The following is a 27,424-nucleotide window of genomic DNA, read 5'->3' as shown; positions in this document are numbered from 1 at the left end:
GGAAAAAGGGAAACATTGCTCCCGTTTTTAATAAAGGGTAGAAAGGAGGACCCAGGGAACTGCAGACCAGGAGCCTCCCCTTTGTGCCTGAGAAGTTCATGGAACAGATCCTCCTAGAAGCAACGTTAAGGTACATGCAAGACAAAGCTTCACCAAGGACAGATTCTGCCTGACCAATCTGGGCCTTCAGTGGTAGAGTGACTGTATCAGGTGACAAGACTGACCTGTCACCTAGGTGGACTTCTGCAAGGCCTTTGACAGTCCCACATGACAACCAGATCTCTCAAAATTGGATGTGAAGGGCAGACCTTTCAGTGGGCAAGGACTTGGCTTAAAAAAAAAAAAAAAAAAAAAAAAAAAAAAAAAAGGCAGGGGATCATCCCTCTTGCCCTTGTGAGGCCCCACTTGGAGTATTGTGTCCAGCTTTTAGATCCCCAACACCAGAAGGATGCAGGGATATTAGAGTGAGTCCAGAGAAGGGCTGCAAAGATTCTCAAAGAACTGGAGACCTCTCCCATGAAGAAAAGGTGAGAGGGATGGGGCTGTTCAGCCTGAAAGAGAGGATTCCAGGCTGATCTCACTGCAGCTTTTCAATACTTACAGGGGGGCTCATAAGAAAGATGGAGAACATATTTTTGCTCAGGCAAATGACAGGAAAACAGTGATTGGTTTTAAACTAAAAGAGGGTGTATTAAGATTAGATTTTGTGAGAAAATTGTTCAGTCAGAGGGCGGTGAGGCACTGGAGCCCAAAGAAACGATGGAGGCCCTATCCCTGGAGATGTTCAGGACCAGGTCAGATGAAGCCCCGGACAATCAGATTTAATGGGTGGCATCCCTGCCCCTGGAGCAGGGGCATTGAAACTGGATGATCTTTAAGGTCCCTTGCAACCCAAGCCATTCTATGATTCTATGAAATTAATGCATTCTGACTTAAGTTGCAGTCAGTCAGTTATACTGCAGAAAGCTTAGTAACAAGAAAATGTGGTAACAAAAGACTGTCTTTTTATTTTAGAAGAATTAGACAAAATTGGAGCTATGCAGAATGGAAGAAGGGGATAAGATTGCTTTAAATCTATTTAGTAGAACTACCTCAGTACATAGAAAGCAGAACTTGGCAATCACACTTAAATACTAAAAAATACTGTTAAAACTAATTGTATGATGCTCTGTTAAATGTTACAGAAAACTTGAGACAATAAAACTCAGAAGTTCTATCTTTTAGTTGTGGTTACAATAACAAATGTTGTTACAATTACAATTCTTGCAAATTTAAAAATACATACAATAAGTGAATAAAGCAGTTGAAGTAAAATAGCACCAGTCTTCTGTAACATAAAATTGATAGCTTGACAGTTTCTCCCCTGTCCCCCACCATTCTGAAATCATTTTAATGTTGTAAAATTTAGCACTTCGAGCGTAGCGAAATCTGAGAAACACAGAAACCATTTAAAGGCTGGTCTGATTGAGAAACGCTAGATTTTGCTATCTGAAAGATTTCTACATAGCATAGTTGACACTACAGCAAGAGACAGACATGCCCTTTTCTTCCCTCCTGAGCATCACATTCCTAAACCCTGCTACTCCTTTTACAGGATGCTTTCAGTAAGCATGCAGAGTCTCTTCCCTGGACTGCACCTGGATTGCCCAGAATTCATATTCTTGAAAGCGAAGCCTTCAAACATCATAGACCTGCCCCATCCCACGTGCATAACCTGATCTCTGAAGACACAGTTGTTGCCTTCTTCTGTAAAAACAACTGTGTCAAAGACATGATACCAAAACATCAAGAGGGGAGTTAATCTCAGCAGTTACTTATTTTTCCTGAAGTATTCATACACTGATATGTTGTCTTTATTAAAATTATACATAATGTTTGTAGTGGGGTATTTAAAATCCTCATCACTCAACACAGATAAGAGTTGGCTGGTTTTCAAATCATTATTTGAGGCCTTTGCACATGGCCCTGGATATTGCTACTTTGATAAGTCTTTTTTGCTTCTTCCAACAATTGTTCTTAGAAAGCTTCCTTTGTGCTATCATACCTCACTGAGAGAAAAGACCTTTTTTTCTTCACCCCTCTAGCAAGAGGGAAGTGAAAGGAGAGAAAAAAAATATCTCAAGCAAGGCAGGGGAAATTATCAAGAATGATTGGGTAGCAATTAGAAGACCAAAACAACATCCACCACTTTCTATACATTGATGTATGTTAATATTTGCCATAAAGTTAAACACTAATTTGAGAATTACTTTGTGCTACTAATCACAGCCACTATTTTGCCTACTTTTCAATACTTAGTCAAGTATTAAGCTCTTATTAAGTACACAAAAGTCCTGTGAAGTCACTGAAACTGCACCTGTTTACACTTTATGTGGAAATGTCCCAGTTCTTACAACTTTTTCCACTGAAGTATTTAAAACAAGAAAGAGCCATAGAGGAACTTGAGCAGTAATATGAATTGTGTAGTAAATAGAATAACCTAGAATAATACTGTTCCTACAGCATCTCATACAGACAACTTTTCCATAAATAGACCAGTATGTTCAAACTGAAGGCAAACAGACATAGGAAGCCACTAAAAAGCTCAAAATGTGTAACTACCTTTATGTAGTACACATCCAATTTCATTTCAATGTTATAAAAGTAATCCCAAAACATACTATTAGGAATTGTATTTTTAAAAAACTTTTGTTTTCAGTGTTTGTTTGTCTAACAAGCTGCTTACAGAACTGATTTTTTATTTTGAAAGTAGACTTTAAAAAGCTAATTTCCAGAGAGACTTTTTTTACTGCAATCCTTGTTATAGTTCACTGAGCTGGTGCTTTGACAGACATGCAGTCTGTTACTTTGTAATAGCAACCACATTTATTTTTTTTTTTTATAATCCATAATATGTAAGAATTTTTAAAGGCAGATTTTTTAGGAAACTGTAAACAATACTCCAAGACTTATTGGCAATAAAGAAAATGACCTTTAGCCTTTTAGGATTTAAATTTCTCTGCCAAATTGGAATTTTGGAAGTTTGGAATCGATTTCCACGTTAATTTTCTGGAATTAATTCTGGACAAGTTTGGAAACTTGTCTCTGAGGAAGAGTCAAAATCTATTTCCAGTCCAGACTCATCAGAATTTGGGAGAAAATTAGCATAGGAGTCTGACTGCTCTTTTGGATTACCAGAAACATGTTTCAAAACTGAGTCCATGTATTGTGAAGATTCCCAGAGCCAGGTTTCAATGTCCGCAGAAGAGTGAGGCATTTTAAGATGACAGTATGAGGAATGAAATTCCACAGCAGATGGGGCAGTTTGACATTTCCTTAATGATGCATATTTGTCTTTCCTGTTTAAGAAGAAAAAAAAAGATTAATAATGTTTCAATGACAATTCTATTACTATTCAGATATTTTACAGGGAATCTCCAAGAGGAAGAACGCTACAGGAAAAAGGTTAATACTAAATGCATTTATTGAGTTAGGACATAGGACAACAGGAAAATAATCTTAAAGCAATCTTACCTAGAATAAGGTAACCTACCATTATGTATTTTCCATAGATGTAGGTACAAAATTGTTATATCAAAAATCATCATACTGTTCTGATACCACTTAAGTTACCACTTAAGGAGTTCTGATCTCCCCCAGCTATCCACCTGGAGTATTTGGTCACTTACCAATCACAGCGGTTAGCTGACATTAAATAGCATGGTCTCAACATTCACAAGCAAAGATAGTTGTTTGACTTTATGAACACCATCTCTGCATTACACTTCACAACCAGCTATGTATCACCAACTTAAATAGCTGGAACAGAACTTTAAGCTTTACAACAGCACCTGAACCACCAGGTTAGTCCTTTGTAATTTGAGAAATAGGAAACTGAAGTTGTCACCAAGAATGCACTTTTTTTTTCCTAAAAAGTTATGTCTTTTCTCTTTCAGTGTCTTTGCAAATAGACAAAAAAAAAAAACACCTACAAATACATATCAAACCACCTCTCTTCTCCCCCCCCAAACAAACTCCCTCCCTATCACACTTTTCAACTTCAGTTTCCATACTTGAATTTCACATGCACTAGGAGATACCATCCAGAAGGTTAGGTTTCCTAAGAGGATGTCCAAACTATAAACAGCTCAAATTTTCACAAGATTTAGGTCTGACTGCAAGAGAATCCAGATCTGATGACATAAGAAGAGAGTTAAAAAACAGCATGGGTATTACTTTCTGCAAAAGCAGCAATAAGTTCTTAATGGATGCTGAAACACAGCACATGCCCGGTTGCCTGTAGAATACAGTGCAGGATTCTACATACAGAGCCTTGGGACCTAGCTACCTGAAGATGAAATCCACTTAAAGAAAGGCTTCAGAAAACTTTGAGAGTTTTTTACAATGTAAACAGTTCTGTGGGAGTTGATCACTATTATGGTTTAACCCCAGTAGGCAGCCAAGTACCATGCAACTGCTTGCTCACTCTCCCCATGTGGGATGGGAGAGAGAAGTCAGAGGTATAAGCACAAGAACTTGTGGGTTGAGATTAAGACACTTTACTAGGTAAAGCAAAAGCTGCTTTAAAAGCAGCTTAAAAAGGAAATTCTTCACTGTCTCCCATCGGCAAGGAGAAGTTCAGCTATTTGTTACTAAAACAAGGTCCATTAAACGTAAGTTTATTGGGAAGATAAATGGCATCACTCCAAATATCCACTCCCTCTTGCCTCCTTTCTTCCCCCCAGCTTTTATCGCTGAGTGTCGTGGTTCCGCTTGAGTGGGCAAACGAGCTCCACCACAGCAGCTCTATCACTCCCCCTCCTCAAAGAGGAACGGGGAGAAAATATGATGAAAAGGGCTCAAAGGTTGAGATAAGGACAAGGAGATCACGCAGTAATTATTATAATGGGCAAAACAGACTCTGCATAGGGAGATAGGGAGATAGTAAGATTTATTGCTTATTACTAACAAGCTAGAGAAGTGAGAAACTAAGGAAAGAAACCAAAAGCACCTTCCCCTCCATATTCACCCTCTTCCACCTCCTTGGCGCCTGCAAGGCTGTTCCTCACTCCTCTCACTCTCCCAGCTACTGTCACACAGCGGTTTTTTTCCCCCTGTCTTAAATATGCTCTCACAGAGGCGCAAAACAACATTGCTTATTGGCTCAGCTCTGGTCAGCAGTGGGGCCTTTACCAAACATGGGGTAGCTTCTAGATCCTTCTCACAGAAACCACCCTTATGGCCCCCTGCTACCAAAACCTTGCCACGTAAACCCACTACACTGAGCACAACATTATATGGTACGGAATGTGCCTTTGGTCAGCCTGGGTCAGCTGTTCTGGCTGTGTCCCCTCCCAACCTCTGGTGCACCCCCAGCCTCATCACTGGCACGACAGTGAGAGAAACAGAAAAGCTCTTGGCTTACTGTAAGCACTGCTCTCCAACAACTGAAACACAGGTGTTATCAACAATATTCTCATCCTAAGTCCAAAACACAACACTGTACTAGATACTAGGAAGAAAATTAATTAACTCTATCCCAGCCAAAACCAGGACAATCAATCAGTCATCATTAAAATACCATAAAAGCACAAAGGAAAAGCCATGTGACCACCATGCCCCGTTTTATGACCAAGAGCTTGCTCTTTCCCAACATTTTCCAGTTCCAAACTCCCACATCTGATTCAGAATTTCTTGAGCAATCTTCCAGCTGCTATGGAGCAGAGCAGAAACAAGGTCTTTTTCAGTCCAATGCCTGCTCTGTAACACCCCCAAAAGCATAAACCTATCAACAGGCAACACCTCTGCATCTCAGGTATGTAGCAGTCATTGATCAGTTATAAACAACAAACTCCACCCAATGTTCTTAAAAAACAAAGATGAGGGTTAGAAGCAGTGAGAACCATTTTGTGCTACCCTTGAGAAGATTATTAAATCCTGTTTAAAGGGGGAAACTTAGTAGTTCTTGAAGCTCTGATAAGAGAGAATTCCAAAAAAATACATCGTCCACATGCAGCAGCACACCAGTTTACCTGTATGTACAGAAAAGCCTCCTTTTGGCCTGGGAATAAACTGTACCAGCAATCTGACAAAACTGTTCTTGCATCCATCGAACATCAGCCGGCATGTCAGGAAACCAGTTCACTAACCTACAATCAAAATCAAAATACACAGGGTACTTTGAATGCAGTAAAACTGAAGTACATCATATTTCCACACACCGAGTCCCGCATCCAACAAAGTAACTCGGGGAGAATGAAAGCTGTGTTAACACCCATACCAGTATCTCCAGGTCTTCTCAACCTCTCTAAATTTTCATTTATCTCACTCATCTCTTTTCTACAAGCTAAGAAAAAAAGTGCAACACACAACACTATGTCTCTGATCTATGCTTAGTGTCTGACTAGTGTGTATTCTATACAATGTTACCAACTTTTAGGAAAAATGAAGGAACCTCCCGGTCTCTGAGACCTTTCTGCATAGTAGGAACTTGGTGGTCAGTTTAATGTTACGTGGGAAAAGAAGAACAAGAGAAGGCAGAAATAGAACAAAGTCACAAATACATTCTTTTTCCTTACAGTGCTCTTAACCTCAGTCAGTTACACTGGGGGAGGGGGGAACACCACGTAATTCTGTTGATTGCTTGTCATCTGTCAAATACAATGCAGAAGGGCCATGTTAAGTGGCAGAGAAAAAATATTTTACTGCATAATATAGCAGTAGTAGTAAAGAATCTGCTCCTGGCAAACACAATAAATTGCTCAAAAAAAGTCCCCTTAAAATACAGCTTTTAGTAGTTTGCTGTTTTTAGAAATCTTAATGCATGTATGTTTATCTATCCTTAGACTATGCAGGTTTTAGGAGGATGTATTATGTAGGTAGATATTATGGTCTTTAGACAGTTAACACTTGAATAATAGAGTACCAGAGTGCCTACAAAAAAAAAAAAAAAGTATCGGCATTCATTTATACTCAAGTATAATAAATATAAAATTGTTCATGAAAAAGTTTTACCGTATAGCAGCAGAATAAGCAGACTCCACAGGCAGTGTATATGGTAGCATCAGATAGGATATCACTCGTATTGGGAAGAGTTTAGAGAACTGAGCATAGAATCCATTTGGTTCTTTACATGCTTCCTGCAGTGCTTAAGAATAATTGTTTTGAAAAAAAAAAAAAAAGATTATTTGAAAACTGTTTAAATAATTTGCTCAAGGTTTGGTAATCTTCAGTCAATATTGTGAAGTCTTACTGAACAATGCTCAGACAGAAACTAAAAAAGGTAATCTCAAGGCACTCTTATCATAAATCTTCTCTATGCTACTTCAAAATACGTGAGGCACTGACTAATTCCACAGGGACAAAAAGGTATTACCCTGAAATTTTAAGCAATAAATATAAGCATTAATTTATGATGAAAGGATATAAGGTTCCCCTCTCCAAAAAATATTTATGTATTTTATACAGCATCCTTGTCTTATCTGAGACTGTGTAACTTCAAGGAGTTTAAATTCTGGAGTTCCACACATTCCAGTTGTTATACATGTATATATATAGTTTCAGAAGTTTCACACTTTGGATTTTGTTCCCCTAGGTCACTGGAACTAGAAATTTCAGATCTTGATAATACTGTTCAGCATCTACAAAAAACCTTGGTAAAAATTATAGATTAAGAAATATTAGAAGTGTTCCTGGTCTATTAACATCTTATTAAAAAGTCAAGAGAAACAGACAATTAGAAATCTACTGAAGTATGGTTTAAAAATAAGATGGTGGTAACTGGTATTTGGATTTGAGGTTCAACTTTGTTGTGAAATATATACTTATAAAGATACTGTGGATGTGCAAAATATATCCAAATAAGAATCCTGTTCCTGACTCCACAGTGTTAAAAGTAGCTCCTTCTAAGCTCAATCTTATTTTTGTAGCTAAATCAAAATGTACACATTCACATTTTGTGAGCATTTAAACAACATTTTTGGCTTGAGCTAGTCTCTAGTTTCATAGGGAATTATAAGATTAAATAAAAAACACCTAATGCAAATTATAAGATAACAGTAAGGCAGGGGGGCAAGTTGGAAAATCAAAGTTTGTCATTTAAAGTTACAGAACAGTCTGAAGAACATACCTTTACGAAGCCTAGGAGGTAGACTCTCAAATATGCTCTTCTCCAAAGGCCATGAATTTTGCTTTTTCTGGTTACTGAGTACTTCCAGTTTTGAAGTTTCCACCCTGTTGTTTTCAGAACTATTTTTTTTCTTCATATAGCCAACATGTTGCATAGCCTCATGAGGATTTCTTTTAGTGAAGGACAAGCTGACATAAATTGAGTCATTCAGAATACCTGAAAGAGTCAAGAACTTCCACTTAGGCTCACTCCACAGATCTTCAGAGTACCTATACTCTGTATCTTTACAGAAGTCCTTATCCTGAGGGAACATTATCTACCCAACGTCCAACACACTTGCTCTTATAAGTCTTCAAACATTTATTAATATTGATGAACACTCTTTTGCAGGTTTAGGTCTTATTTTAAAACAAGTTCTAAAGAAAATGAAAAAGTGAGCAATTAACTGAAACTGCATTGGAAACACACAGTCATTTGCCAAAGTTGTTCTCCAGCAACAAAGGAAATAGCTAACAGGAGGAAAACGGATTTTGTTTTTCCTTGAAAGAAAATATCCTCAATACATGAGACCAATTTGAGAAATTTGACATGGCAGTTTTCACAAGAGTACTCTGAGCTACTGTCACAATAAGGCAAAAAAGGAAAGCAAGTAGGGTGCAATATTGTTTAAACATTTATTCAAAGTATAGATCTAAATCGGTATCTGTTGCCTTGCAAAAGCAGTGGATTCCAATTAACAGATAGCACTTCTAATTGCCTTAGAATTGAGCATCAGAAAATAAGTAGAAAGTGAACTATAACAAAAAGAGTATTTACATTCAGTCTCCAGAAAAACAACATGAAGTTACTATACATGTATATAAAGACTACCAAGTTTAACTAGGACCCACACCTACATGCAATTGAATCTATATCCTACTTACAAGTACTCCTAAAAGATAAATGTCAGTCAAAAGAACATACAATGAATATAGCAGAAAGTTATCTAAATCAACATGTTCTTGGGGGGGGGGGGGGGGGGGGGCGGGGGGGAGTGGAGGAAATCACAGATTTGAAGGGGCTGGAAGGGACCACGAAAGATCATCAGGTCCAACCCCCCTGCCAAAGCAGGGAATACCTCCTACAGCTGAAATAGCTCAACAAGAAAGGATGAATAATGAACGAGTTTGGAGAGGCTACAATTATCACTGATTCACACACCTGTGACAGAATAAGAACAAAGGTATCAGTAGTACAAGAAGGAGGACAATAGTGCAATACAGAGAAGATGTGTGGGAAAGACAGCATGGAAGACCTGCAAGTAATCTCAGACAGCGTCAGATGGAAATGTGCACACAAGAAGCTTGTGAAACAGTACAGCAACACAGCCCATCTTAGCACGAGCAACCTCAAATGATAGGCTGGGTTCTTTTTGTAAAAGTTGTGCTTTTAATAATTTCATAAAGGATCTAAAGTGGGACTCTCTCAGTAAATATATAATAATATTACTAGAAATGAAACTCTTAATCTGAACTGTGTTGTTCTTTAACATTGATGAAATTGTTTCAAGGAAACTTGAATATTTAATACGTAGTTTTAACAGAGAATGAGTAATGAGCACATTAAGCTATGACTACATTACAGCACTGCAGATAGTACTAGCTCTAACAGTACAAGTATCACAATTCAATTTACATTTCTCTAATCTGACCAAGTACTATCTCCAATTTGCTTCTGCTTCCAACAAATACAGGGAGTAGGCATACCTTACATATGGTTAATTTCATGCTAATATTAAGTTGTTGTTTTTAATATTATATGGTTAATTTCATGCTAATATTAAGTTGTTGTCTGTCCCCAAGTTGATCAAAGAATAGCATTTATCAATATAAACCATGTTACTGGAATTGAAGAGCAAGATAAAGCAGCTGTTAATTCTTATTCATAAACTTATCCAGATCCCAGTAAATGCTGCAGTACAATTCCTCTTCTTTTAAAGTCTTTCATAATACAAAGTATTGGTCCGTTACTGATTTTATATTGTTAGGCAGCTCTCAGTTCTGGACTAAAGAGTTCACCTACAAATTTATTTGGATGATACAGAAGAGGAAGCTATGAGAAGCAGGTTACACAGGAATGGGTAACAATAGACTATTCCTATCCTTTAAGGATAACACAGAAGAAACTAGTAATATATTTTTCCTGGAATTAGAATTTCTTCGTAATTTCACTCAACAATACCATAATATTCACTTCATACAAGTTTGACAAAACCCCTAAAGTGCAATTTTTACATGACAGCACAACTGCCTCAGATGACTAGTGACTACGATAATTTCTATCAACTGAAATTCAGAATGAAAATATAACTTACCATGATGCCTTCAAAAAGCCTCTATGACTTAGCCCCTCTTAGCTACTTACAACCGCTTCACCCATTTTTTTTTTTTATTTTTAAACCCAGGTTAAGACCATATCATCACTAACTGTCCACAAGTGTAACATACCATTCTCTTTCAAGAATTTAAAAGCATCTGAATATCCTTGCTCACAAATCTCTCCTAGTACCTGCAAACAGAGGGTAAATTAGTCAGCCAAATAAAAGGAGATTTAAGATCAACAGTTCACAGAATGGAAAGCCACCTACATCTACCTTTCATCTTTATAATTGTAGAAGTTTCTTACAATTGCTCTAATTCAACATAGTCACATCAATAAACCTACTGTGTGACACACATGCAATCATGCATATGTAAGCTTATTCTTCAATTATCACAGATGTACTGAATTACTCAGCTAAAAGGACAAGATTCTAACTGTTCGCAAGAGTTTCTTCCTTTGGCTAGTCTACGTTAGAAGCAATGTAACAGGGTGGCTTAGTAGAATATGCCAATTCCCCTCTTCCCTTCCTGTGCTTCCCAATTCCCAAAACAGTGAGAAGCCAGCTATGCAATTCTCTTGTTCAAGTTCAAACTTAACCTTCCACATGAAAGCATCTTTCACCAGATGTAACACCAGCTCAGCTAATAACGTACACAGTCCTAGACAAAAGAAAAAAGTTAACACATACATAAGTTAAATTAATTTTTTTTCCAAGTTGTAAAACCCTCCTAATTGAAAAAAAAAAAAAAATCTATAGTAGTCAGAAACATTTCTACTCTGTAGTATATCCTAAACCAGTTGGCAAAGTCCGTTTTCTTTTTTTCAGCTTCAGCAACTGCAATTCAAGCTATTTCCCTCATCAGATCTGCAATTACAAGTGCTTAGCAGAATTTAAAGGCAAGCTGCCTGCATCAGGTATTAATAAGTTTACAAAGACATGTTGCTTCAGAACTGCAAAGTTCTGAAGAAACTGATTAGCATGTAAACATGAAAGGACTCTAAACTGCCTGTTATTAATTTACCAGTGTAGATTTTATGATAGAATCCTGTGTTAATTCCTAAATAAACAGAGAAAGCCAATACCATTTTTAGGCAGAGAGACTAAAAATAAGGAGAATGAGGTCCCTTCCAACCCAAGCCATTCTATGATTCAAAGATCATCTAGTTCCAACTTCATTCTTCTAGAATAAAGACAGGCTACGAATAAAATAGAAACAAGAGAAGCGTCAACAGAAAACTTTATATGACTAGATGAAGTGCTAAGATTACCGTAGCTTTCTGCAAAAACAAAGCCTATATATTGGAAAAATGTTTTAGTAACTACATTAAGTTACCTTGGGTTCTGGTGGAAAGAGTGCTTGTGTTAAACGATAAAGGTTCCCCAAACTGAGCTGAATGCTGGTGTTGGTCAAGTTCATTTCATGAAAATTGGCTGAGTTCCCCTTTGGGCAGATATCACACTCCCCAGCAAAAGGTGAAACTGTGATTGTATTCTTAGATTCATACTGAGGCAAGTTGTCACTGATTCCTCCATCCACATAGCGCTACAAAGATTAAAAGAAGTAAAAAGAACATTGAAATTTTCCAACTAGCAGATTTCCCATTAGAGAACTAAATATCACTTAAAAAAATAGTACAGTCTCTGTTTACGTTCCCAGACTAAACATTTTGAGTAGTATGTTTTGTCCTCTTACGTCACTTAAACATTTGTACCTATAGCTCCATAGATAGTCTAAGAGCATTCTATTTGTGACTTTTCTGGACACTGAAGAAAGAAAAAGTCCTTCTTTCCAGTAGGATGAATTTTAGCCAGTTTATTCTGACAACGTCAAAAGCCCATTCCTCATTACCAACTTTGCTGTTCTACTACATTTTCCTCCCTCCTAACTAGGCATCAGAGAGAACTGAAGGTCCTTCATAAAATGTAAAGGTTAGGTAATGTTTTGAGCAGGAGAAACCTGGATTATCAATTTAACCTGTCTTGACACTCACTCCCTGAGTATTCTGAGAAACACATTAGGAATGAGGAAGAGGACAGCTCCAGAGCAATTTATCCAACATACTGTTTTAGAGCAGCTTGTTCCTACCTACCAGCTTTCTCAAACACTTTTTAGACTCAGCAACATGCAGCTGCTGACAAACTTCCTCCAGGTGTATAATGCAATCACCAAGGTACTCAGGCAATCACCATGTCCTTTGTGGAATTATTAAGCGAGCTGTTTGGTCAAGAAGCAAGGGTGAAACCATAGCATGCAGTCTTCTCATTAAATTATTCAAGGATGGAAGCAGACATCTGATTTACTGTTCTACATAAATACTTGTTGGTTGTGGTTTTGTTATTTTTTGCCTTTTTTTCCTTCTTCAGTTTCTGTCCACTTATTCCCCCACAAAATGTTTAATCCCAAACACTGTGTTTGAAAAGTGTAAAACAAACACATCACCCAAACACTTCACAAAAAAGGAAAAAAAGTTCATCTTGGAGAAGCACCTCAAATCCAACAGAAACTAGCCTTTGGTATTTCTACTGCTTACAGAATAGCTAGCCCAGATCTGAAGTTGTGTTATATAATAAACTTCAGCAAACCTGTTTCTTTTGCTGACCGTTACCATGCTATTGAATGCAACGTGGTCTGCAAAGTAATATTCTATAAACACTCTGAGCTTCAGTTGTTGCAGTAGATGCACTTGCATATGCTGTTGCATATTACTAGTACTGTACATCTAATGGAAGTTATCCTCAAGTCTTTGGAAGACAGGGTATAAAGACACAAAGCATCAAGCCAATAAACAGCAAGATGCTACAAAGTTTAAGTACTAGACATTCCACTGTGTTTATACCCTACAGGTCTCACACCAAGCATATGGAAGTGTAGTACTATTACCATGTTACAACATAACTTCTATGCATTAAAATCATATCAAAATAATCACAAAGAACAAAAAGATACGATTCCTTCTTTCCCCTTGCCTCAAAACAGAACCAAACCAAACGTCTCTTCTATGTTTTTGTACTCTGGACTAAGCCTTTTAAAATAACATTGTTGTCTGGTGACAAGGACTGAATAGCCAGATTATCCTGGATCCACCTAAACCTTGGCTTCAGTCCAACGTCCTGTTTTCATAACACCTTTAATCTGGAGGATTTTAAGAAGACATACAAGGTTTAGAAATACAGATAAAGATAAATCCCTATACAGGTCTAATCACTTTTGCTTTAATTTCAGCAGCAGCAGAAGATGCATTTAATGGCTATCCTTGACCTTTTAGCACTTCCAGATAGCCTTCAGAACAGTCTGTAATCAAACACTGTTAAGGAAGTTTTGAGTTTTCTTTCAACATACTTGCCCTCTCCTTATGTAAGGAACATCAAATTTGAAAGGAAAGAAATTGCAAGTTAGTGCAACACCATAAAAAAAAAAAATGATGAAGTGCATGCCCACTTTCAGACTTGTTAATCAAAACATCTGCAAACTATACTGTTTTTTTTTTTTTGCAGTTGTTGCCCCTTTAACGTGGGATTTTAGAAAACCCAGTATAGCCATGAAATATTAAGAGGTTTTGTAACCAAGAGTTCCTGTGAAGTAATGGGAACAGACTGATGATCAATCTCTTTCATATTTAACACCAATGACAAGACATTAAAAAGTCTTTGGTTATATCTAATTGAATTGAACTTCAATTCAGTTTTAAGGCAGATTTATCTATACAAAGAATATGCAGATATACAATATAACCTCTCAGATTTTTTTTCCCCAAAATAAACAAGTGACCCTTCCTATCAATTTATGCAGGTTAGCGATCATCACTGTCTTCATTAAATATTCATCCTAAAATGTTCACTTTTGCTAGCTTAGAATACTCTATTTTAATTACTACATCAGCAAATGAGACATTTCAGGGGGGGATTTTTTTTTTCCAGGATGGAGAAGACATACATCTTCCACTTCCAACACATCTACTGTTCCCTTGCTCTTTTCACAAGTGTATACATATATACATCTACAGTACTAAAAGCTCTGATGAGAGCTTATTTATTTTATTGTAGGGTAACAACAACAACCAAAAAAGAATATACATTGTCTTTTATTATTTTCTGAATAGCTACAAGTGTTTTTAAAAATCAAAAACTAGGACTTACCACACCTCTAAACGATGGTGGAATTAGGCCACAATAAATGGGGACAAATGAACTACAGATCAAAGCCTGTGGAAAAATGAGATTACATAAATTAAATGGTAATTTTTATATTATTATATTTATCATTTATCTTTATCTCTTTAGTTGTTGGCAAGAACAACTGAACCAAAAAAAAAAACAAACAACAGCAAGTATTCTTCAATAAAAAGAAAAAAAATATTATTAACAAGCATTATTTTACATAGACAATTGAGGGTGTTCAAACTTCTTTCTGGCATGCAACCCCAATCCATTAAAAAAAAGATAAGACTCACTAAAAGACCATTTGTAGAAATGCTAATTAGCAAGAAAAAGTTTATGATCATTCCCTCAAGCTACACATTTTCACAGAACCACAGAATCATTTAGGTTGGAAGAGACCTCCAAGATCACCTAGTCCAACCTATGACCTAGCACTAACAAGTCCTCCACTAAACCGTATGTATCACTAAGCTCTATATCTAAACTTCTTTTAAATACCTCCAGGGATAGTGACTCAGCTGCTTCCCTGGGCAAGGAAGTAGAAGTACTTTTCTGAGTAACCAAAATAACTAATGGGGGACACTAGTATTATCCCAGAGTAATAATATAGAACTAGGTTATTCATGGATATTAAGAAATAAAAAAAAAAAAAAAAGTATTTTTGACTGTTTCCTGATGACTGCTTTTATAAGAATAACCTTAAAAAAATTTCTTCATGAAAGACATTGTCATTAGATACATAGCATTTCATCCTTTTGTCCAGTCTTAAAATGGCCTTTGTCCATTTTAAGATTGATCTCACATACCTACTCCCTCAGTTCACAGATACATTAACTGGGAAAACAGAATAAATTTGGCATAATGAAGGTTGAATTATTTTTTAAAATACTTTCAAAGTAACAATATCTTTAAATTTTTAAAAGGAAACCCAATGGAAGATATGAAATGGACTTGAGATTACAAAAATGTCAAAAAGTTGCCAAAAATAAACATACCTGGACAACTTCTTCTTTAGAGTTAAAATTAGATATCAGTGTATTTTTACCATCTGATACTCTGGTTAGTGAAATACACAGTCTGCCTGAAGACAACTGGTGAGTGTTTTCTGGAAGATTTCTCATCAGTCCATCTCGTATTATCTTTATCACATTGAAGGAAGGATGAAGAGGTCCAAGATTTCGCTTTCTAGCTTCTTTTGCTAATGCCAGAACATCTGCACAAGCTTCAGCTGCAAACAAAATGCATTTCATTTAAGAATAGAAAATATGCCAACAAAAAGAAAAAAAAAAGAAAGAAAAAGATACCCCTCCAAACCAAACTTTTATATAACTAAACTTTTTATATAACTAAATCATCTCTAGAGCTCCAACTTTTCTTTCTGATTGCCAATACGAAAATTCAAGAGCTTTTTAATACATGAAATAACTGTCCACTAGCATTTAATTGCGAGTTGAGAAGTATTCTGAGAAGGAAAAAAGTAGTCACCTAAGACTTTCAAATAGTTAGAACTTGTTCTCATGAAGACTCTGCCACTAAGTTATTTATATCTGTTATTTCTGAGTATAGGTATAGAATAGCCATGTAATATGCTTCTGTTTGTAATTATTAATTCTAGAAACACATTCTTTAAGAAGGAAGGAAGCAAGCAAGCAAGAAAGCAAGATGAGTAACCTTCCATAAGCATGTATGCATAGAAGTATTCCACATGCAACATCCATAAAAGAAATCCATAAAAACTATACAACGCACAGATCTTAGTTCCGCAGTATCTCTGCTGAAGAAGTTCATCACAGCCTGGGTTCACCACCACTAGTAATACCTGCTGGACTTTAACCCAACTTAAAATTTCAGGGCATCATTTATCTTCTTTTATACATAAACACAATAAAGGAGACATTACATGGGAACTTCCAGTAGGGAACTTCAAGAGGGAAATTTTTAAAGCAGTGGATAAGGAATGTGGGGGAGATCTGCAACACCTCTCACACAGGTCTCCATTTCAATAGGTGTTTTTACCAATATGTAACAGACATATAATCGAATTTTCTTCAGTTAAATCAGCATTTAGGAACTAGATCAAACCACTACAGAGGACATGATTGTTCCTGAAGAACAGCTAAACCATTCTATCAGCCAGAAACCTAGTCATGCTTAATGAGAATAACAGCTCATCCTCCTGTCAAGGTTTTGTTTAAATACTTAGTACCATGCTTCTCCAGGGCATACTTTGTGGGTATTGCCTGATAAGCAAGTCAGCTTGGGAAAAGAGGAGGAGGAAGGTCAAAGTAACAGGTTTAACCTGAGTGATACACTACAAGGTCATTCAAAAAACTGTTCAGAACTTGCATATTTTAACTCACATAGCTTCTTTCTGGAATAGATAGGATTCAACTTATCAAGCCAACCACAAACACTTCACTGAAAAGAACTTCGCTTTTGAGTTCAGATTTATTTTTGAAAATACTATCTTTCTACAAAGCTTTTTTTTTTTTTCCTCTCAAGTAGGAACACCTCAGCCTTTCTTAGCATACTAAAACAAAAACCTATGCTTAAACAAGTACACCCAAAAAAACCTGAGCCAATAGATTTATAACTGATTACCACCTCACCACAAAAATACTGCATGTCCAAAGACATCTATGGAGAAGATCTAAGATGAATGCACCTCAACAGTTCGAATTTGGATCAACCCAAAATGTGTATCATCCTCAAAAGAACAGCTGCCTCTGAGCTTCTACCTTCATCTTCCTCCAAATGCAATGAAGGAAACTTTTCCCTCAGTCTAGAGCAGTACAATTCTGTTTTCTCTATTTAATGTCTGTTCACAGTAAGTCAAGCTTGAAAACCTACAGACTCTAAGTTTGTCTTTCCAACAGGTAACAAAAAGAAATCCCTTTAGTCAAAACATCTGGCTACAAACCTCGAAGAGGTAAAATATGTGAACCAGGTTTAGTCAAAAACCCTGTTCAGAGCTACACATCCACACTTGTGGTTTTATGTGTGAGGACAAGCATAGTAATTCAAGCCTGGGTCCAGTCAAGTCTCGAACACCTCCAAGGATAGAGATACCACAATTTCTCTGTGCATCTACTGCAGTATTTTGTCACTGCTGCGGCATTTTCCTTTTCCTCTGATCTAATCAGAATTTCCCATTTTCCCCACTGTGGCTGCTGCCTCCCATTTCAGATGGAAACCAGGCATCTCCAAGAAGAGCCTGGGGTTCTGTCTTCCCACTGGGAAATGCAACTGTGAAAATAGGTGGGCCTTGGAACAATAAGTGCAGAAATTAATACTGCGTGTTATATCAGTTAACGCAAAATTAACAACTAAAAAGATGCAGAGTTAACATCTGAATTCCTGCTAATAACTTAAAGATTTTAGAATATGGCTGTTTTTGAATTGTCTTGTAACATTCCCAAGTGCCTTAAAAAAATGTTTCCAGAAGAAATACACTTGTACATAAAATATAATACCTTGGGCAGTGGTGACAAATGCACTAGTTAATCTAGTGCTTATAGAAAAGCAAAAATTCCACTTGGCATATAACAAAGATGTTGGAATAATTTTAAGTTTACAACTCTTAATTATTAAAATACTAAAAATGTTTAAAGCTGTTAATATCACATATTGTCAGGTAAACAATATTTTTTGTGTGCTTCAGAACACTTCTTATATTTATAGCAGCTTTCAAGTCTTCTTGAATCACTTACAATATCTAAAAACCTAGCACTGGATACATACTAAAAACAAATAGCTACTGTGGATAAACATGGCTTGTTTTAAAAGCTGGTATGAGGCTCATAACAATTTATGTATGCTGTGCTAGTACCTTCAAGTAAATTTAAAATAAAGTGTTTAAGTAATACAAGTTTATTGCTAAAGCTTTGAAGACGTTACGCGTGACAGATAAGTGGCCAAGCTGCAGGGACAAGCATTTCATAGCACAAGCCCTTCACAGTTACAGAGAACTTTTTTACATTTTAGTGATGAGCTCAGAAGTTTAAAAACACCACCAAACCCTCTCCAAATTCAACATAAGTGGTTTTCCTCCTCTATCTCTGAGCAAGATGAAACGTGAACTTAAGAAATCTCCTAGTTCTAAACCTCTTATGGCTCCTGTGAACAAAAACTATCAGTTTTGCATCCCAAGCCTTTATTCCGTGGATCTCTGGTTTAAAAGGAAAATAACTTTCAGATGTTTCATACACATTTTAAAATGCACTTTAGTCACTACCCAACAACCCGGATATTTTTCACGCATCAGGCTGCTTTAACTTCTAATTTTTTTATTATTAGCACATCTAATTTATTAGATAACCATTTATTTGGGTTATTGTCAGTCCCAAATAAGTCGAAGTAAAGTATACGGTTTTGCTTCCCGCCAGGTAATGAGCGCTTATTTCCCGAGAGAGACTACAGCTGCAAACTGGCATTTGTTACCACGGAATATCTGCTATCACACACCACCAACAACTCAGCCACTTCAGTCACAATTAATATCAGTTAAAATCAGCCGGTCCGTCTCCTCCTCCCCGCACTACACGGTTCGCACAGACCGCAGGAAGGGGAACCCCTCCCCTCCCCCCCCATAGCCCCATAGCCCCATAGCCCCGCACCCAGCGAACCGCCTCCGACCAGCACGGCGCCGGCCAGTGCTCCGGCCGAGGCGCCGTAGATGTGCCGTGCGTCGCGAATGATATGCGGGGCATGCTCCTGCAGGCAGGTGGCCGCGCCGATGTGGTAGACGCCCAGGAAGCCGCAGCCGGCGAACGACACGCTCCAGCCGCGCTCGCGGTCCAGCATGGCCACCAGCAGCTGGCCGTTACAGCCGCTCGCGGTGCTGCTGCTCCAACTACCGCGGCGGCCGTCGCCCGGCGCGATACCCGAGTGCGGGGCTATCCTGCGGCTTTCCGCCGCTGCCCCGCCCAGCCCCGCTGGACAGCCAATGGCGAACTGCCGCCCGCCACCTCGCCATGGCCCAGCGGCGGCCCAGCCAACCCCGAGGCGGATGCAAATAAAGCCCCGCCCCCTCCAGGTGTCCCCGTCCCCCCTCCGGCTGTGAGGCGGGGCCTGGCTGAGGGGATGACGGGCTAAATAATAAAAGCGAGGATGGACCTACAGCTTGCTTTCGGCACCGAGTGCGTTAGGTGGCACGCCCCAACGGCGTTTTAGGGACAGAAGCACGGGCAGAGGAGGTAAATATCACCCCCAGCCCAAACAACCAGCGTCGTCTGACGGAGCTTGTGAGGTCCCTGGCAGACTGAGCGACCGACCGCAGGAGCCAGGCACAGAGGGGCCTCCGGAGGTTTCACATCGGCATCTTGAGGTGGCTGAGTTCTGCCAGAAAGCCTGGAACGTCCTGACAGCTTGACGGGCCATCAGTGATTAACAGAGAACCATAGCAGCATCTAGGCTGGATACATCCAACTATCCACACATCCAACCACATCCCATCACCAGCCCACCTCCCTCCCCGTAGGGTCATCTGCAACTGCCTGAACAGAATTGCTTAATGCCCCACCACGTCACCACATCTAGCCCAGCAGTAAACAGGCCTGTTCACCAACACATGCTACGGAAGAGCTGTCTCATAGCCACATAACACCCCTATGAAGAGGTGTCGGCCAGCCCTGACTCTGGTCTACACCAGTGTAGTAATGCCACTGTGTCAGCTCTGTAGACCACCTTCCCTGCTAGCCCAGACACTTCTGTGGAGTAGGCCATTGCAGGCCAGAGAGGTGCACAGAAACATTTAGAAAACAAATACTCTGGAAGTCTCAAATGCACCTGACTGCTTCCAGGCATGATTTATCTCCCTGGAGAAAGGTGCTGGTATCCTCTCATAGTTTAAGAGGAACTGGTAGTTTTATGTGACAACCCTCCACAAATCCCAGAGTTCTCCAGGGCTGGACTATGAGAAAAACAGAACAACATATGTGAAATCTTTCAGGATTTAATTGCTTTGGTCAGGGCTAATGAAACCCTCTTTAGCTATCTGCATGCATCACCCTATCCTAACAACAGAATTCAAAAACATCTTGAAAGAGACACAAAGGAGCTCACACCTCCAAAATACACCTAGGAGAGAGGTTGTGTTGTGCAATTTTTTATTTGCAGGGCACGCTGCCAGAAAGAGAGAGAACAGGGAATCAAGCTCTTTTTCAGTCTGGGTGGGCCTGAAGCCAATTCTGAAAAATTACTAGGTAGTTCTACCAGCAAGATCTTGAATAATCCTTGGACAAAACACGCACTATCAGGAGAAACTCTGGATTTTGTCTGAATGAACACCACAAGCACTGGGTCACACCTTCAGTTTTCCTGTCTCTACCTCAGCTCTCCAGCCACCTACATCTATTTGCGGCATGTATCTTCATCCATTCGTCATCTCACCATTTCAACAGGCAGAGCAGAGTGTCTTAAACCCAAACATGTCTGTCACTGAGGCATTTCTCTTCATTTAGGGAAGAAGGCGTAAGACTGAACCTATTTCAGCTCAGAGGGAAGGAGAGAGCTGTAAATAATGAGGGAGCCACATCCCACAGTTCCTGAGTCCTATTTCAATTAAAATACAGTGACCACTTTTTTCTTCTTCTTCTTCTTCCATTTTCTTCTAAAAGGCCAGCTCTCCTGTATTTTGTATTCTATCCATGTGTGTGTATTTATTCAGAACTTATGTACAAGAGAGTACCATTTCTTAATCCATACTTCTTGAAACGAGGCACAGATGCTCAGAGAGGAACACTTCTGTCTGACTGCAGAAATGCATAGAATCACAGAATGGCTCAGGTTGGAAGTGACCTTAAATATCATCTAGTTCCAAACCCCCTGCCATGAGTTGACGTACCACCCACTAGACCAGGTTGCCCAGGGCCTCATTCAACCTGGTCTTGAACACTTCCAGGAATGGGACATCCACAACCTCTCTGGGCAACCTGTTTCATTAATTAGATATGGAGAACCAGTGAAACGGTAGAGGATTTTCAAAGGATTATCACATCATTATTTTTTTTGTGACTAATCTGTTTTGCAGGCTGAGATCAACTCCATTTAAAAAGTAATTTTAGTCCTAACCTGTCACTAGAAAGCTGTTCCTGAACCTCATTTCTTTAATAGGTGGGAGGAGTCTTTGCATTTCTACCATAAAATGATACACAGCCAGTTCATAACTATCTACTTTTTCACTGTCTTTTGACTTTAGTAACTCCTTTCTTTCACTGGCAATGCTTGGAGCAATGAACCTTATTCTCAGCCAGTCCTCACGTGTAACACTTGGGTAGCTGGGCTCCTCCGTCCCTTTGTCACCAGAAAGGCACTACAAATGTGCCATGACCAGTCCAGTAACCAGTCCTTCAGATGAGGTATCACTAGAGCCTTACAGCCTTTGCTAAGGAAACTGAATCACTAGCTCTGATTAGTTATAGTCATATTGTGATCAGCTGATAAATTCAGGTCCTTCCTCATCTCTGCTTATTTTTTTTAAATTCAATTCTCCTGTACACAACACCAAGATTTCTCTCTACATGGTACACCCCTTCCTGCATGTGCTTATTCTTTTTCAGTACCGGTTTTTATCTCCTCTGGTTGTTCCATAACAGATCTTACAATTTCTCCACTACATCATCTCCTGCTTAGTGCATAGTTTTTCATGCAAAATATCACCAGAAGTACACAGACAAGATGGCTGCTAGCTCCCTTGCCTGGAAAATGAGCTGTTTCATCAAAAGCATAGATTAGTATGACACACTGAACCTTTGTCTAATCACTTGGCTATCTCACCTCCCTTTTATCTCCAGGCTTATAAAGATAATTGTTCTTCCTCTCAAAACCTATTCTAATTCTTTTTTGTTGTTGTTGTTTTTCACATTTTTAGTTTACTCATTTAATTCCAAGTACAAATTTATCCGTCCTGCACCACTAAGATGTTTAGGATAAAAATCCTCAAGCTAGCTCTAAAAACTCGGCCATCCGAGAAAGATGATGCAACCCATCACAAGCACTACCAACTAACCCTACTGTGGTTGTACAATACATGGTTTCAAAATTGTCTCATTTATCTCACATATCACTACATACACTGTGCTGCAATCAGTGTTGCAGACATCCTAAATCCTTTACTGAATCTACTCCGTAATAATTTCCCAGTAAATACAGGGAAATGAAGTAAAGCCTCAAGCAAGTTAACAGAAATTTAGTGAATTACAATCTACCAGGAAACTTGCATGCAGCTTAAACATCTGTAACAGATGTCAACCCAGCCCAGTCAAGGGGCTGGGCATATAAATTCAACAGGTGTGCCATCTGTCCATAATTTAGCTGCTGAAAGCTTCTCCCTTAATCCTTTCCATGTAGCTACAATACTTATTATGATTTAGGTGTGTCATTTTCCTAAGGTACTGATTAAATATATTGGAAAAGAAGAGAGAAAAGCAATAGTGCATTTGTAAAGTGCTTTTAAACTCCTTAGAAGAAAGATACCATTTAAATATTAAGTTTAATGAAGGCATATAATTTATAGGTAAAGGAACCACAAAGGACTGAGCACAAATAGGAGGCAACAAAGAAGCATTACTGGACAGGTGACAAGTGATCAGGTCTGAGACCTTGGGGGAGAAAGAGTATGAGCCCTGGTGTCTTTGTTATTCAGGTGACTCCTTTTTATGCATCCTGAATATACTAATTTACCAGAGGAATAATTTAAATATTTTACAGATGAATTTTAATTCTTTCTTATAGTCATCCTGTGTTATTTGGGCACACCCTAAGGGAATACCACCATTGGTGGCCAGAGGACTGAAACCTTGACTGTTAAAAATGCATGAGAAACCACAGGGTAAGGACAGGAGAGTGTTGAATTACAGAAGGAGGTGCACTGAGGACAAATACTAATCATCACCTGGACCAGGAATCCCTTTACGTTCCTTGTGCCAAGGCTCCACATGCACACTGTGCTGCTCTCTTCCCTGACTTCTGCCACAGGGCTGCATTTCTGGGGAGCAAGGACAGAGAACATTATTTAAACTTTCCTGAATATAGCTTTTTACAGTTTATCATCAGTTTGCAGCATCACCTGAAATATCCTCTACTCTATATTAGCCTTTGCAGAGAATTTGCTCTTGGCAAAAATATCATTCTTGGTCCATAACTGGCTTCCAGTTCTTTCTAAAACAGTGGTATCAATGAGCAAAGACATGAGTAGTTTGTGTGGTTATTTTTTTCTGTTCACATGTCATAGTATGGCTCATTAAGCTTGCAGACATCTCAGGTTAACTACTCTCAGGTTTCATTGGCAAGCAATGGAAAGTAGGTCATTTTTAGTGAAAGATACTGACCTGCTTTTCCCTTGGGCCTGATCCTGCTACCCTTTGGGAAAGACTTTGGGACTGAGTTAATGTTTTGGTAATTATGTTCCTAAGTTATTATGGCAGGGAGTAATAAAACTATACAAATTATGGAGTATGTTCTCAAAAACTGTGCTGTACACAACTAACACAGATGCTGGTAGTTTAAGCAATTTCAGTGCAGCTTCTAAACTTCACAGGATAATCCTTATGCATGCTTTGAACTAAAGTTAAGAGGCCTGTTCTGATTTTCAGTTGATGGTGGACTGAGCTTCAAAACAGACAGGAGATTCTTAGATCTGGGTGCATCCCATGTTTTAAAAATGCTACCTGTTCAAATGCTGAATTCTACTGCCAACCTTCACTTAAAGCAATGGGGGATGGGGAAATGTAGCAAACCAAATTCTGAAAAGATAATATACAGTATATTCTAAGTAACAAAACATTCTGCGCGTTTGGCTTTGACCATCTTGTTAACAGGTCTCTGTGAAGAACAGAACAGGTTTTAAGTGGGGTGCAAGGGACATGCACTCCATCACACACACTGCATCACTGTGCTGCTAGCAGGAGTCTAGTTAATCCACAGCACATGCAGCCCACTCACTGATAGTCACGAGGTGGCTATAATCAAAGGTAGAACTGTACACCGCATGCTAAAGAAAACAGTGACTGAACTGTGTTACTATCGAGTCTTGCTTTTTCAATTTATTTCTAAAAGTCAATAGAAATTCTGCACATAGCATATTTTCATATTTAGAGGCTGTCTGGAAGCCAGTGTAACTGGTTCTGGTAGAAGAAAATGACATTTCCTATTTTGAATTCCTTGGTGCAACATGTGGTTTTCATTCTCAAAGTTAAATCTTGAGGGTAACAATTTGCTTCTCAGGTCTGATACCACAGCTGTTGCCTTTAGTCTTCATTACTATTGCACAGAACAAATAGCTTAAACTATTTCACATTAACAAGGTCAAATTTTAAGTCAGCTATATTTTCACAGCATTTTTGTTTCACAACTTTGTGGCCTGATTTGTATGTGGCAATAGTTTATTGCCAAAGACCCCTTGGTGCTTTATATATCCTACAAATGAGATACAGCAATGACCATGCCCATTGCTAATTTGCAACCTTAGCTCTTCTGATTAGTTATTTTTAAAGTACTTGGAATTGTTTAAAGACAGGATGCTAGGAAAAAAAAAAAAAAAAAGAGAATGGCTAACAAACTCTGAAAAAAATTCAGACAGCCACCAGAGTTAGATTTTTCAAATCTTGTCTTGTAGAGAAAAAGTTCCTTTTTCTGTTTGTGGTGGGGCTATTAGAATGTATTGTTTCCTCTTCAGCTGTTTCTACATTAACTATATTTATTATTTAATGGCAATTCTGGATATAACTATATATGGTAACTGCTTTGTGGCAAATAATGTGCTTTAAAGACCTAACATCTTAATAATCAGCACCTTACAACAACTGAGAGATAATCAAAGCCTCCCTCTGTGGTCTTGACCTAAGAGAAGACTTTAAACTTGCTATTGCTCTGAAGACTAGATATTTGTCTTCCCAACTCCGAGACCAGTAACACTCGGAGAATTGTTCTAAAGATAGATATGTAGATAATGAACTGTTTCTCTAGCAGAAAACTTCCCCAGAGTTATGATACATTTTGAATATTTACTGGTTGGTTTGTTGTGCTGCAAGACGAGATTGAAGATTATTTTATATTCACCTACTTACCAGGTTTCCATTCTATATAAAATAGGTCACAGAAACAGTTGGTCCTTCATTCAGCACCACTGAGAGGTGGAAAGAGAAAACTGTGGAATAAAAGGAAATTATTGCTTGTGTAAATTGTAACTAGTAAGCTGCTTAGCATGCATTAGCCCTATTCTTTACATTTGAAGATACGGTAAGAAATTACGGTGAAAGGATTAAGGAGATGAACACAGGTAAAGATGCTGTCAGCAGAGTATGTCAGCAGGATTCAAACATATACAAGGTGCATGAACATAGGTCTCTGTTATAGTAGTAGTTGTGGCTCCCTTGATTCTTTAAATACCAGAGATTTGAAAAGTTCTGTATTTCTTGCAGTTAGAGAAAGGACGAAGCTGATACCAAATAGTTGTACCTTGCAGATGGCTAAACCAAACCACAAGAGCTATGTAATGCCAGCACAGCAGGAGCAGGGACTTCAGGTGCCACAAAGGAGTTCAGATGATCTTAGTCTGTCAAAGCAAAGACTCCTAGTGAGCTCTTGGGTAGTAATACCAACATGATCAGTCACTGCCTTTTCCTGTGCTCATACGAGCATTTATGCACAGTGGAGTGACTGGAAGAATTAATCTTCCAAGAAAAAACTCTTTCCTATGGGGTGTTTCTCAACCTAAACAATTCTGCTTCTCAACTGCTAAACCCATGGCCTCACTGTGGACAAGCTTCCTTGCTGTTTTTGTAAAATGGGTTACCTGGAGAAAAGGGGCCATGCCAAGAACCCCAAAAGGAAGGAGCATTCACCACACAACGGGGGAAGCAAGTTGAGGCTGGGGGTAGCCTAGGTGGATGTGATGTATGCTATGCTGCACAGTGTTTAGGGACCCTTCTGTTCAAAACAACAACATTGTAGGCTCAGGGTCTTAACTTATCTTTGTGTTATGGAGAAGTTGGACAACTACTCTGTGTGCATCATGACCACTCACGCTAATTTAATACTGCAGCTTGGAGGCTTCTAGTTCTCCTAAAAACGAGAATGAAAAAGCGAAGACAACTCAGTGGGTCTGCCTTTTCCCAAAAGGTCTCAGAGGACTCTGTTACTGACATAAGCTGCAGAGCTAGAAGTTTGGACCAAATAGTGGAGAATACTGCTAGAGGAAAGTGGCTGAAACCATCACAGTTGGCTACAGCTTCATCTGTGTGTCAACAAGCTGTTACAGGAGTAATCTTCAGTGACCTTCCTCTGCGTGCACCTCTGTTTTAATCTCTGAATTAGTGTGAGGAGGATGATGGGGAAGGCTCACCTCCCTGCAGCAATGCTTTAACAGGAACAGAGACCTTTTTGTTTACAGAGGAAAGATGTTGTGTAAGTTCATCAAGGAAGGCATCTAAGCTATGCATGTCTCATTGGCTTAAAGTAAACATCCGCCCTCATCATTCTCCTGTCAGATATTTCAGGCAGTTAACTGTGCAGGGGTCTGGCTATTATAAATCCCATTTTGAAGAATTCGCAATTCCTCAAAATTCTTGCTGCATAGGAAATTTAGGCTTAGCTTTAACTCGGTGCTGTAAATTTTAGCCCCACGCATCAAGCATTTCAAGTTAGATGTTGAAACAGCAAATAGAACACCCATCTCTCTATGCAGGTCTAATTGTTTCATTTTCATCTAGCTGCCACTAGATAATAGCTAATTGTTTAGTTGTTCAACAGGCAAGTGATATGCACAGCAGAAAGTGGGAACCTATTCTGCTCCCAGC

The 27,424-nt window shown here is 38.7% G+C and overlaps 1 protein-coding gene and 1 long non-coding RNA gene across 5 annotated transcripts; one reads left to right on the top strand and one right to left on the bottom strand.

Annotated features, from left to right (window-relative positions):
* The first annotated feature begins 136 nt into the window (after positions 1-136).
* Positions 137-1,896, top strand: LOC137842732 (uncharacterized). The gene is made up of 2 exons (XR_011089195.1): positions 137-527; positions 1,595-1,896. It is a non-coding gene; the product is annotated as an uncharacterized lncRNA (long non-coding RNA).
* Positions 983-23,613, bottom strand: LOC137842697 (1-acylglycerol-3-phosphate O-acyltransferase Pnpla3-like). 4 transcript variants are annotated; one of them, XR_011089174.1, is made up of 10 exons: positions 19,244-19,550; positions 15,623-15,855; positions 14,607-14,672; positions 11,803-12,012; positions 10,594-10,654; positions 8,108-8,323; positions 6,994-7,126; positions 6,558-6,629; positions 6,012-6,128; positions 3,235-3,338 (listed from the first exon to the last, which is right to left on the bottom strand). XR_011089174.1 is itself a non-coding variant. In XM_068657036.1 (9 exons), exons 1-9 carry the CDS (start codon positions 23,609-23,611, stop codon positions 3,041-3,043), a joined length of 1,425 nt encoding a protein of 474 aa, XP_068513137.1. In that variant the 5' UTR covers positions 23,612-23,613; the 3' UTR covers positions 983-3,040. The 4 variants fall into 4 exon arrangements, 3 of the variants coding, with proteins under 3 accessions (XP_068513137.1, XP_068513129.1, XP_068513147.1); XM_068657036.1 differs by lacking the exons at positions 6,558-6,629; positions 19,244-19,550 and adding an exon at positions 23,521-23,613 and having other exon boundaries at positions 983-3,338; XM_068657028.1 differs by lacking the exon at positions 6,558-6,629 and having other exon boundaries at positions 983-3,338; positions 19,244-19,548.
* Positions 23,614-27,424: the final 3,811 nt, after the last annotated feature.

Source organism: Anas acuta, chromosome 1 (genome assembly GCF_963932015.1).
Source record: "Anas acuta chromosome 1, bAnaAcu1.1, whole genome shotgun sequence".
NCBI classification, from domain to species: domain Eukaryota; kingdom Metazoa; phylum Chordata; class Aves; order Anseriformes; family Anatidae; genus Anas; species Anas acuta.
This window is presented reverse-complemented; position numbering and strand designations above follow the sequence as displayed.